The sequence below is a fragment of the Hemicordylus capensis genome, chromosome 5, assembly GCF_027244095.1.
Source record: "Hemicordylus capensis ecotype Gifberg chromosome 5, rHemCap1.1.pri, whole genome shotgun sequence".
In the NCBI taxonomy this organism is placed as follows: domain Eukaryota; kingdom Metazoa; phylum Chordata; class Lepidosauria; order Squamata; family Cordylidae; genus Hemicordylus; species Hemicordylus capensis.
The window spans coordinates 204,211,135-204,223,674 of NC_069661.1; the positions used below are offsets into that span (position 1 = coordinate 204,211,135).

General features: G+C 43.5%; 1 protein-coding gene across 2 annotated transcripts in view; it reads right to left on the minus strand.

The window, feature by feature from the left end:
• Positions 1 to 7,042: 7,042 nt before the first annotated feature.
• Positions 7,043 to 12,540, minus strand: part of LOC128326329 (opsin-VA-like) — a 39,129-nt gene continuing 33,631 nt past the window's right edge. Inside the window, exons 2-5 of one of the 2 annotated variants that reach the window (XM_053252985.1) lie at positions 10,878 to 11,084; positions 9,743 to 10,071; positions 8,803 to 9,048; positions 7,043 to 7,201 (exon numbers count right to left, since the gene is read on the minus strand). In XM_053252985.1, coding sequence (XP_053108960.1) covers positions 7,067 to 7,201; positions 8,803 to 9,048; positions 9,743 to 10,071; positions 10,878 to 11,084 — 917 coding nt within the window. In that variant the 3' untranslated portion in view covers positions 7,043 to 7,066. Of the gene's footprint in view, positions 7,202 to 8,802; positions 9,049 to 9,742; positions 10,072 to 10,877; positions 11,209 to 12,540 lie in introns of those variants that run through there. The other variant, XM_053252983.1, reaches the window with a different exon arrangement.

Genomic DNA, 12,540 nt, shown 5'->3' on the forward strand with positions numbered 1-12,540 from the left:
ATTTGGGGTTTTCATGAGCTGTACGCCATGATCATCACAATTATAACAAATTAAGGCTTGACTTGTCTCGCTTTGCATGTAATGCGTCTGTCTCATATATCAGTTTCACCTTTTAATTTGCATTACTGAAATTAATGGACTTTTGCACGATATTCTAATTTTTTGAGTTTCACCTGTACTGATAGACCATGGCAGGGGCGTAACTATAATTGAGTGGATGGGTTCAAGGAACCCGGGGGCCCCAGCTCCACCCCTCCCTATTTTCTTCATTATCTGCCACACTCCAAGGGGCCGCCATGGAGAGGGATGAACATGGGCCCCCTTGCCCCTAGCTACGCCCCTGGACCATGGCTTCTTTTAAACATGTTCTCCAACAGCTGTGGCACTTTTACTGGTCATGATGAAAGCCTTTAAAAAAGAGCCTTTGCTTTTGACATAGAAAAACCTGGGACATCTTTATGAGATTAAGGATTTGTTCATAACATTTTGCTGGCAGAGATCATTTCCACTGAATTTACGAATTTGCTGCTGTTATAGCTTGTTGGTTTACTTCCATTGTATACATCAGAACCTACACAGCACAAGAAATAAGACTGAAATTCATAGCGCAACACAAGAAGGAAGAATGGAGAGCAAAATAATAGAATATATTTATACTAAGGGCATCTATTTATATTAAGAACTACCATTGAACAGGTAAGGCACAAAACTGACAAACATTTTTGTTCCATACACTACTGACTTCTGGATTTATATTTTTATATTTCTATTTCTATAGATTTCTCTGATATGGCCAGTCTTTGTAAACAGGAAAATCAGAAATGTGCCTTGTGAGATATGATACTGCCATCTGGTGGCCTTTAAGTGTAACGACACCTCTGTAATATGAATTCATGTCAGTTGGGGTTTGTAGTTCTAGGACTACACTGTAGTTCAAAACTATACTGAACCCTAAATGAGCATGTGTATCCATGAGCAACAACAGTTTTATCATATCACCTGCAGCTCTCTGAACAATTGTCTGTACCTTGTAGGTAAATAACTTCTTGGCCTAAATGGATGAGATATCACAAAAGTCAGAAGGTGCAATTAATTAAAATAGCTGAACACTAAAGATAATTTGCCAAATTCTACAGTAATATAAATGTACATTCAATACAATATGCTTAAATAATGTTGGACCAAAAATGTCTCAACCATCTCATGGAGCAATTAATACAATTCTCACTTTATATTTTCTGCAAAAGAAAAGGACTTATTGATGGATGGTTTGCTGTAATTTTAATCCGAAATTATCTTTATTTCATAAGAATGGCAAACTTTTTTCTGCAGAACATTCCTGGGGGATTAAGGAAATGAATAGACCCCAAAACATGACACAAAATCAGTGTCAAAGCTGAAGCCCATTCATATTTGCAAACACACAAGAAATGCCTGATTATGTACATGGATGCACACTGCTAATGTGCTTGTAACACTATAATCTTGCTTTGAAGCATAGCCACATGCCTGCCAATTTTAAATATCAACTCCCAGAGAGGAGCCTTTATAACCCTATGCTTTCAACTATGCCATCTGCTGTTTTGGATGGACAATATAATCATATTCAGTCTTATGCAGGTGCATTGTATTATGCCTCGCCATTGTTTATGTGGGGTTGGAACAGTTGCACATCTTTGACACTATTTGTTTACCTGTATCCTTCATGATGGGGTTAGCAATCAATCAATGCATCCTTTGTTATCAATGCTTCAGGGCTTTCTGTTGCACAGTAGGATTTATGGATCCAGACCTATGGGATACATTTTTGAATGTGGCTAGGTGATGCTTGACGTTTGCCGTAATCTATGGCTTTAGCCAATAAATGCATTTTGTCCTCTTCAATATTATCCACCAAGTTTTAGAAAATTGAAACTCTTCTTGAAGATATTCAACAGATAATATACCCTTATTCCATCCCATGTGAGTTTTGATATACAACTGTTATAAAGGATTTTTTTTTTCCAAATCTGGGGAGTGTACAACCAGGTTTCTTCCATTTTAAAGTTGAACACTTTCAAATGTGGCATTTTCTATTTAAAATAGATATGTTTAAGAGCAACCTTGTCCTGAACTGTGGGGTTGTTTTGGCTCCCTGAAAATGAAGGATTCTTGGGTTTGAGATTACCCTCCCCCACCCCATGACCACCCTTGCATAGTGGTAATTTCTTTGCCAGGTTTAATTTTCCTAGTATGACTAGAAGATGTTACAAAATTAGGCACACCTATCTGTATAGGAGAACTGCATCTTCGGGTTCCATGCCATGCAAGATCACTGCCCAAACAAACAAGAATATGCAGCACCGCAACTGACTTCAACTCGGGCCCATACAATGTACTTCTATGCGTTATTTGCTTTTCCAGCTCATCAGTTCTTAGAATTCAGTTTGAGCCCAGGAGAAGGAGTTAGGGGTGTGCACAAAACTGGATAGCCCGGTTCGGTTCAAGTCCAGACTGGACTCGAACTGGACCGGGCATGTTTGGTTTTGCCGCCACCCAAACCTCCCCACTCCCCACCCAGTTTGGTCTGGTCCAGGGGAGGGTTCACGTGTTTGGCTTTTGGGGGGGGGGGAGTTTAAAAAACTAAATTTCACTCACCACCCCCCAGTCCGGCAGCTTAGATTCGGCTGTGGGGGAGGGGTCTCCTGAAATTCCCCCTCCCTCCACCAGCCTCCATTATGTTCCAAATTGCCTGATTCAGGCAGTATTCAGCCCGTTCCGGGCCTCACCCCCATGGCAGTGGCCATTTTGGAGGCCGCCACACATGTCCAATGGCCCAGGTGAAGGTGGAATGAGAAGAGCATCTGTGGCTCATTTCCCACACATACAGGCTGCTGCTGCCCCCTTCTTTCCTTTTCTGGAAGTAAGTGAAAAGTAAAAGCAGTGTGTTGCCATTTTATCTTCCTTACTCTGCAGACCATCTGTGGCTGAGTGAGCTTTGTGGGAAGAGCTGGCACACAATCTGCCACCTGAAGCGGACTACTTCCCCCTGTTTAGTGATAGGGCCGGCCTGGCTTCAAGGCCTTTGGTGTGTTTTCCTACCCCTTCCCAGAACCCCATGATTTTGACTGAGCCCTGAACATTCACAGCATTTCTAGATGCCAGGTAGGTGTGACCTATACTATGGCACTTCACATCTTTCTAAAGCTATCTAACACAGGTAAGAATATTAGTTAACACTAGCAAGTACAGCCTTGGTTCTGCAGTTATAGATACATTCCTGGCTGTCACTGAAAAATTCTGTTGTTCCAACCCAAGGATTGTTAAAGTCTGTAGAAGGCCCATTTTCTCTGCTTCCATGTACCATGCAAATCAAATGTATGGGTGACACTTGTCCTTTTCTTCTTACTGTCCATTGAGCATTTGATTGTGAACACTTGACTGAGAGCAGTAAGCCGAGCATTTGCTTGTTTATTTCAAGAGTCGTTGAGATAGTAACTGACATACTGTGCAACAGGACATCAACCAAGCAACTCTGCATATGTGCAAGTTGCACTACACAAGAGTAAGCCTATTGAAAAATGGATCTACTCTTGTATAACATAATTTGTGCAACTTGCACAAATTCAACGTTGCTAGGCTGACAGACTGTTGCCAATTTTTCTCCCATGTACAAAGCATCCAATAATTGCCTCTTTGTCTCCTATTTACTACATTTATCAATACTGAGCCTAGGAACTCATACAGTTTGGTTTCACTGGGGCCAGTCAGTGTGCATTTAATTTCAGATGTGTGCACGAAAGAGGACAGTTCACATTTCTGTAGTGTTTCTATAGTTTAGTGACTCTACATTACAACAGGGCTGCTCAACTTCAGCCCTCCTGCAGATGTTGGCCTACAACTCCCATAATCCCTTGCTATTGGCCACTGTGACTGGGGATTATGGGAGTTGTAGTCCAAAAACAGCTGGAGGGCCTAAGTTGAGCAGGCCTGCATTACACTCTCAAACTGTTTTGCATGCAGTATAATTCAGGTTTGGTAGTATGACCTTACTTGCTTGGGCTTAGATCCCAAAATCCCACTACATGAGCGGAAGGCCATTTATGGTGGGGTGTGGGTGTGCATTTATCCTGTCTGCAGCCCCTGGCATGCCTGAAGAGCAGCTCTAAAGGGCCCTACGGCCATCCTTTGGAAAGTCTCTAGCCTGACAACTTCGGACAGCTGTCTAACCTGTAGATGGGGAGGATTGGCAGTGCTTGTGCAGAGGGTTCTTGGGATCCAACCCTCTGTTGTTATTCGTGTTGTTCTATGTTGTTGCTTGCGAACTGAGAATAGCTGAACTTCAGCCAGGTGCAGAAACATCTTTATAACATCTTCATCAGCTGTAGTAAAGAACAGATTATCAAAGGGCACGACTGATGTTTTAACTTAGCTGATGGAGGAACACTTCATACCCGAATAAGAAAGCCAATTATACAAGCTCACTGAGCAGCCAAGCTTTTCTATGAAGCATACCCTGAGGGTCGATCAAAAATAAAGTGAAGGCAACAGATTAGTAGGGATGTGCAAGCCAGCTCACACGTAAAAGCCGGGCTTAAAAGCCAGGCTAGGTAGCGCTGCCCCACTGGGATCAGGCCCAATCCCGATGGCTGCATGTGAGAACAGCCTCTATGTTTCTTTCATATGAAGAACACCTTCCCCCATCAAAGGCTTGAAAGACATAAGTGCTTGGAACTGCATTGTTCTGAAAGGTGGCTGGACTCTTCGTGCTATTCTACTTGGTTTCTAAATTGCCAGACACATGGGTAGAAGATTGGGCTACTATCCATCCTTGCCATCAAGCATGTTGACGCATTAGCAGACAGGCTGCCCAAAGCATTTCCAGCCCTGCAGGACGGTTGTGCACATAAAAGACAGACTCTGCAGAGTTTCGCAATAGCACACTTTTGCAACTACCGAAAACACCACAGGGACACTTGCATCACACTCCTTCCGTTGTTCCCAGTGGAAGTCATGCTGTGCAATGGAGTGTCCCTTGCTTTAGGTAGCTGTGCATGTGAGCTCTTGTGCAACACTGCCAGGGCTGCCTTTTTACATGTGGAACAGCCCCAGCAGGTCAGAAACACCAGTGGGCCCTGTGCAGCCTGTCCGCCATGGTCTGAATCACAGCTGAAGATTCCATTGTAGCTTTTACATCTAGATCCAGTCTGTTCACTCATTCATCCATATAATGAATTTCTATCGTGCCTTCCCAACTCCTTTTCTCACTTTTCACTGGCGGGTTGACACTTTCCCCATCATGAGGGCATCATCAGTTGATTTAACTCAAACCTCATGAAATTCAGCAGGAAATATACGGTGAGGCTGTTCACACAAGCAGCCCTATCCAGGATTGGGCAGCCCTAAGTGGTTAGGGCTGCTTGTGTGAAAGGCCAGGATTGAGGCTGATCCCAGTGCTGCCTCCGCAGGCAGCCCAGAACTTTTAACCAGACTTTTACCTGGGATGTGCACAGAACCAGCTCCCTTGGAGCCGATGGTGGGGCGGGGTGGCTTTATTGATGGGGGAGGTTGGCACTCCCCCTGCCAACCTGCTGGGCTTCCCCCTCCAGCGCTCTGTGGAGAAATAGTCCGGTGGGGCGGCAGTGCACTGCTTTGCCGTCCTGTTGTTTGTTTTACTGACCAGAAGTGACCAGAAGTGCCTTGCATGTGTGCACATGTCGTGGGCACGCACACACACATTGTGCATGCATGCAGCGTGTGCACGCCTGCCTGCGATGCATGCACAGCACTTCTGGTCACCTCCGGTCAGTAAAACAACAGGGCAGCAAGGAGGTACACTGCCACCGCCCCCCCCCCCGAATATTTATCCACAGAGTGCCAGAGGGGGAAGCAAAGCGGGGGGGTGCACCCTCCCTCTGTCCTTAAAGACACCCCTACCCCCGTGTTCGAACTAGCTCGTACGCAGGGGTTCTGAACCTGTTCAGTGTTCTAAGAACAGAACGCCAAACAGGCTCATGCACATCCCTAGTAAAAGGGTGAGTGCACCCTTTTACCCAGATCCGAGGTCATGTGTCCACTCAGGGTCACGTGTTTGCTCTAGGCACCCACAGAGCTGGGTCCCTAGAGTGCCCGACTCATGGGGGAATCTCCCAATGCACCATTCTAATCACACTGTGGGCTTGTGGGTCCCGGACTCCATGCATATGCAGAGGCCATTTACATCACCACGCAAATTACATCACTATGCAAAAGGCCTCTGTGCATGGGTGGAGGCCAGAACAGGGTTGCCTACTGGCCTGCAGTGCGGGGAGGGGAGTTCCAGCAGGGCTGCTGCCGAGCAGCCGCCGCCACCACTGGTAAGGTGCCCTCTCGACCTCCCCCCTGCCTGCCCCTAAACCCCTTAATAGTTAGATAATCGCCTTTGCTTGTAAAAGGGAATAATACCCCTCTACAAGCAAGGCAATCGAACCAGGTCAAACTAGTTCAACAGCACAAACCAAACTGCTGGCTTGTTCTAATGAACCCGTTCACAGACTGATGATTCGGTTCAAATTCAAACCAAACTGCCGCACACAGTTCCACGCGTACCCCTAGTTAGAACTGTGCACTTTATGATCAAAGCATGAAACCTGGTATTCATAAATCTCAAATTAAGAGAGGGGTGCCTCCCTAATTTAAAATAATGTTTCCAAAAATATTAGGAAGTCTCACTGAGTTTGATGAGGCTTACTCTCACATATGTGTACTTACCTAGGAGTCAGTCAGTGAGAGTGACTTCTGAGAAGATTAGGAATGCATCCCTATCTTAATTTGAGCTTCAGATGGTATAATAACTTGAGTTTCAGCTTTGTATATTCCAAGTTTCATGCTTTTACCAAAAGGTATCCTTTTTTCCTAAAGTGCTGTACAACATGATATATATGTTTAAGAGCATAAACATATGAAAAGCCGCTCATAATATGTAGTACTTCAGAAGTTTATTCTCTTCTAGTGTGGATAATTACCCGACAAAAGAACTGAAGAAATACATCCTTCTCTTGATGAAATTCTACAAAATGCAATCAAATGAAGTTTCAGACAAGCTATCTCAGACTGGAGACACTTGGTTGATCTTACAAGGTGCTTTACATTTGGTTGGAACCACTGAAATTGAAATGTCTTCTTCTAGTTTTGTTGGAATAACTTGGCCACAGGTTATAAATTCAACCGCACACACACGAAACTGAAAAAGAGAGAGGGGAAAGCAATATGACGATGAGCTTTGTTGTGCCACAGTGAATAAACACTCGTATAACACTACATTACATGGCAATATATTATATCAAAGCTGATTGAGGATCAATGTATGCATAATATTCAGCTCAACCATCCCCAGGTGCCAACTTAAATCTGGAAATTTAAGCAAGGCGTCTGAGCCAGGTGATGGACAGATCTGACCAGGAGTAGTAATGAGGAAGCAAGGTGGGGTGGATTGCTCCCTCCTCCTCCTGATCGCATGGGTTCACAGCTTGCCTGAGCCAGAAGGACACAACCCCACTTCCCATGGGTCCATTGCTTGAGTCAGATGGACATGACTAGGAGGAGGACAGTGTTCCCTCTAACAGGGATTCCCAGATGTTGTTGGTTACAACTCCCAGAATCCCCAGCTGCAATGGCTTTTGCTTGGGGATTATGGGAGTTGTAGTCAACGACATTTGGGAATCCCTGTTAGAGGGAACACTGGAGGAGGAGTCAGGAAGCAAGGTGGGAGGTCCCCCCACCTCCACCATGGAGCAGAGGGCAGGCTCGGACTGGCCCAGAGGGCAACAGGGCATATTCCCGGTGTGCCCCACCTGCAGGGCACCCCTGCACCCTGCTGCTCTCAGCAGCGGTGAATACTCCCACCCTTAAGGACCCATTCTGCTCAAAACCCGGTGCACTCCCCACATACATTCCACCACCTTCTCAGTGCCCCCAGTCCAGCCCTGGCAGAGGGTCTTGCTGGCCATGAATGGCATCTACCACCACCACCCCCCCACATGGAACAGAGGGCAGTCGGGTGTCTAAATTTCTGGGTCTAAAGCAGGGCTGCTCAACTTCAGCCCTCGTGCAGATGTTGGCTGACAACTCCCATCATCCCCGATTATTGGTCACTGTGGCTGGGGATTATGGGAGTTGTAGCCCCAAAAACAGCTTGGGGGGGGGGCTAAGTTGAGCAGGCCTGGTCTAAAGCCAAAGGAAAATGGACAAGGCCTGGTTAATAAACAAGGTGATTCAAGAGTCTCTTTGAAAGTTCTTTCTGTCATTTTTAGTTCACTACGGTATAATACATGTACCCTTGATTCACATGTGGCCTACTGCTTGCCGCAAAAGGGGTCAAGGATCTGTGTACACTCCAGCCAAACACTTGCAAAGTATCCACAGCTGTCTCTGCTACCCTCCTTTTCCCCGGCGTCAAGGCCTCTCTTGGGACAGAGGAAAGGGCCTCGGGACCCTGCTAGCACAACTTTTGCATTGGGGCACTGAGTTGGGGCTAGGAGTGCCAGCATTCCCAGCAGGTAAGTGACACTCTGCATGAAGAGAAGGCCTCTGGCAGATTAGGTAATTTGTTCAAGACGCAGGGGGTGCTATGATTTATATCCTGTGTAAACCAGAATTCTTAAATCCGTCTTAACTGGTTGTGAAATAGGCTTATCATATACTAGATCTTACGAAAAGCTAATAGAGTTAAATTGACAGCACAGAACTCCACAACAACCAGCTGATTGGAAGTCATCTATAAAATGGATTTCACGTCAACTTCCACATACTTTACAACAAAATATACAATTCCGAGTACAATACCTGTTTGTTCAGGAAAATGTAAATGATGGGGTTGTACACTGGGCTTGTCTTTGCTAGATATGTTGGGATTGTTGCAGCTAGAGGTGAAATACTCAGAGCTGGATCAATGACGACAATAAGAGCAAAGACAGTGTATGGCAACCAGCAGATCAGGAATGCCACGACCATGACAAGCACCATAACTACAGCTCGCAACTCTTCTTCTGGGTTTCCTTTGCCTCCCATTTGTTCAACTTTCTTATTCAGCTGTTAATCAATCAAATCAACAAAGTTAGCCATTCAGTATTCAACAGGTTATGAGTTCATATTAATTTAAACTCCATAATATGTACTTTAAAGCATTTGTGTCATAAGCATATGTAAGTTAACATCATTTTCCCAATCACTGTTGTTCTTATTGCCTGCATTTTTCTCCATTTTTCCTCACTTAATTTAGTGCAGGGGTCCTCAAACTTGGCTTCCCAGATCATGTTGGACTACAACTCTCATCATCCCCAGACACAATTGCTGAAGGCAACTTGTAGCTCAGGATGATGGGAGTTCAGTCTAACAACATCTGAGGACCCAAATTTGGGAACCACGTACTTCATGTGTTCTTCCATCATTCTTGTTTTGTGCTTAATGGTTTTGTAATTGTATTTTTAAAACGGTTGCTTTTAAGATTGTTTTATGATGCAAACTGTTTTGAGGGTCCATAGCAAGCTGATTCGTTTGGCCAATACTTTCAGAAATGCCTCATGTCTAGTGGTCCTTTGTGCAGTTTTTAAAAATGGTGTTGATGATGTAGAGATATAAAAATTGCCACTAATCTTTTTTCGTTTCAGTTAAGTTGCAATGCTATTTAGACATTAATGTCAAGAACATTTGAGCCTAATGGCAGAAATGTAAGAGATGTCATTTAGCAACAACCAGGGAAGAAAACTTACAACGGACTACTTACGCCATGCAATGACCTAATTACATTGCCATAAGAAAATCCAATGATCAGAACAGGAATAAAGAAGCAGGACAGGAAGTATGCAATCAGATAGCTATAGTTGTTCCAAGATCTTTCTTCCCAGCCAATGGAGCATGACGTCTGGACTCCTTCAGGACCATAAGAACTCCAGCCAAAGAGTGGAACCACAGCCCAGAAGAGACAGAAAATCCATATGAAGCCTAGGAACTGGTAACCTCGCTTGATACTCATTTGAAGAGTTCCCAGAGGCTGGCATACCACATTGTATCTTTCATAAGCTAAAATTGTCAGGGACCAGAGAGAAACGATTCCTGGAAAATCGCAAGAAGGCAACCATGCTAGAGATTATCAATCCACAGTATTTCAGATTTCATTTGCACACTGTTCCTCAAATGCTATGTAAAGGAAGTAGTAAAAGGGCATCAGAGTATCTAATTTGAAAGCTACAAAGAGATTCCTCTGAAAAAATAGCATTTAGGTTCAAGAAGGGAAGGGAAGGACAAACAAAAGCACTTGAAAGTACCTAAATCTTTATAAATCCCCTTGAGAACAATAAATAAATAAACACAATTGTAATGATCAGGATTTTTCTTGATCATTTCTACTGTTCTACTATTGTTCAATCTTCTAGCACAGTCCTAAATACAAAGTAAGTCCCACTGAATTTGATTAAATATACTTCCTAGGAAGTGAGAAAATCACAGCCGTTCAATTCAAATTCACCAGTTTTTAAGTCCTGCTGATTCCAGTGGAATTTACTACCAGATAAGTATGCATGCTTAGAACATCTGCTAGGGAGAAAGACCCATTGGAATCAGCTGGATTCAGTTCTAAGCATGGATGGGATCATCTTGCTATAGAAATTTAAAGAAAGTTCTCATCAGTACCTCAGTCTATGAACCAGCCAATTTTAAATCTATCTATCTATCTATCTATTGAATTTCTATATCACTTAATATAGAAATCTCTAGGCAAAGTTTTTTTTTAAATTTTGCAGTTTTAAAATAAACTGCAAAGCTCCTTCATGTTTAAGTGTTCTAACTCAATATCAATAAAAGCAAAAACTTCATATGAATTGTTTGTCATCCAAGAGTGCTAAACTAGTTATTTTGCTTACCAAAATAATTGACAGCAAATCCCTGGAAAGTGCAAAATCTGTGTCCCAAGAAAAAATATCCATGGTAGTTTGTAGCTATAACAATAGTGGTTCCACAGAGGGACATCATAAGATCCGAAAAGGAGAGGTTAAGAATGAATACGTTGATGGGATTGCGGAGTTGAGGGTTCTTCAAGGTTACGGCAATCACTAAAAAATTATTAGATACTGAAAACAAAGCATTGAGAAACATCAGAAAAGCCAAGACTCCATATCCACCTCTGGGAAAAATGGTAGGCCTCACTGCAGTGCTCCCAGCTAGTTCAATTGCAAAAGAACTATCATTCCCCATGGCAACTTATATGTAGAACCACAGCACCTAAAACAAAATATTATTCATTTTCTAGATGACTCTTTGTACCACTACATGGAGCTTTCTCATTAGCATTTGCTGAGGTAAATCCTAGGATTAAAACAACAGCTGTCTTTTTCAGTACTTCCTTTGTTGCATTGACCGAAGTGTATGAAACAATGAATTAGCCTAATAAGATTACATTCAGAACAACAGTTTCCATTTGACAATCTAAAGATGGCTTCAGAAGCCATCTTTATAGCACTAATTTTCAAAATGTGATATTGGTTGAGAGAGCACCAACTCTCATGCCGATCGCTTAGCATGCCTGACACTGATATGGCAATTTTCATGTGTTCATTAATCTTACAACAATTTGTAAGGTGGGTCTCTACCTGTCCCCATTTCAATGGTTGTGGCCTCAGAGAATAGTGGCTTTTCCTAAGACCATTGAGTGAGTTTGTAGCTGAGGTGAGATTTGAAACAGGGACTCTCCAGCTCATAATTCACACTCTTACCCACTACACTATGCCAACAATAGTCTCCAGCGTGTTATAATTGAACAAAGGGGGACAAATGTCCCTGGGCTGTTACGGAGGTTTGTTTTTTGACTTTCCGGACATTCCCAGAAGGATGCTAACGGAGTACCAGAGGTAGAAGGGGCATGCCAGTTGATTGACAGCTTGCTCTTCTCTCTCCCCTTCCTGCCTCTTTGAAGAAGGTGCGGGCGAGTTTTTGTCCCAAGGCCCACTCCAGCCTTGCTATGCCCCTCTCTAATAGAGTATACTGGCATGGGGCCAATTCACACAAACATGGCAATAGAGTATACTGGCATAGCACTGGTTTGCATGAATAGGGTTTTGGAGTGCATGTTTAGGGACCGTTTGGATGAAAAGCCACGCATGCGATTGAAGGATGCCCCAACAGAGTGTGAGGGTGTGCTTCAGTGATGGCAGGACGGGTGCTCACTCAGTGCATTACTGCCCTCTTCACATGTTATGGCCATTGTTTGTGTGAAGTGGCCCATTGTCAACCTATACAGAAGTTAAATGTTCTCACTAAATAAATATGACATCATCACGATCAGAAAGCGTTATTCCTGTTTTACTGTAGTCACACCAACATTATAAGTCAAGGCTAAAAGGAATGTGGGTGGGGATATTTTGTGTATTAGTATCCCATTGAAGGGAGTTTTTTCGTTTTGTTTTTTAAGAAGTTTAAAGAAAGGCATTGAGGGGGGTATTTTAAAAGGGCATGGACTTTAAGGGCATAGGAAACTTGTTTGTGTTACGAGACAGTAAGGAAAAGTCACAAAGGAAAGGTCAAGCAGTT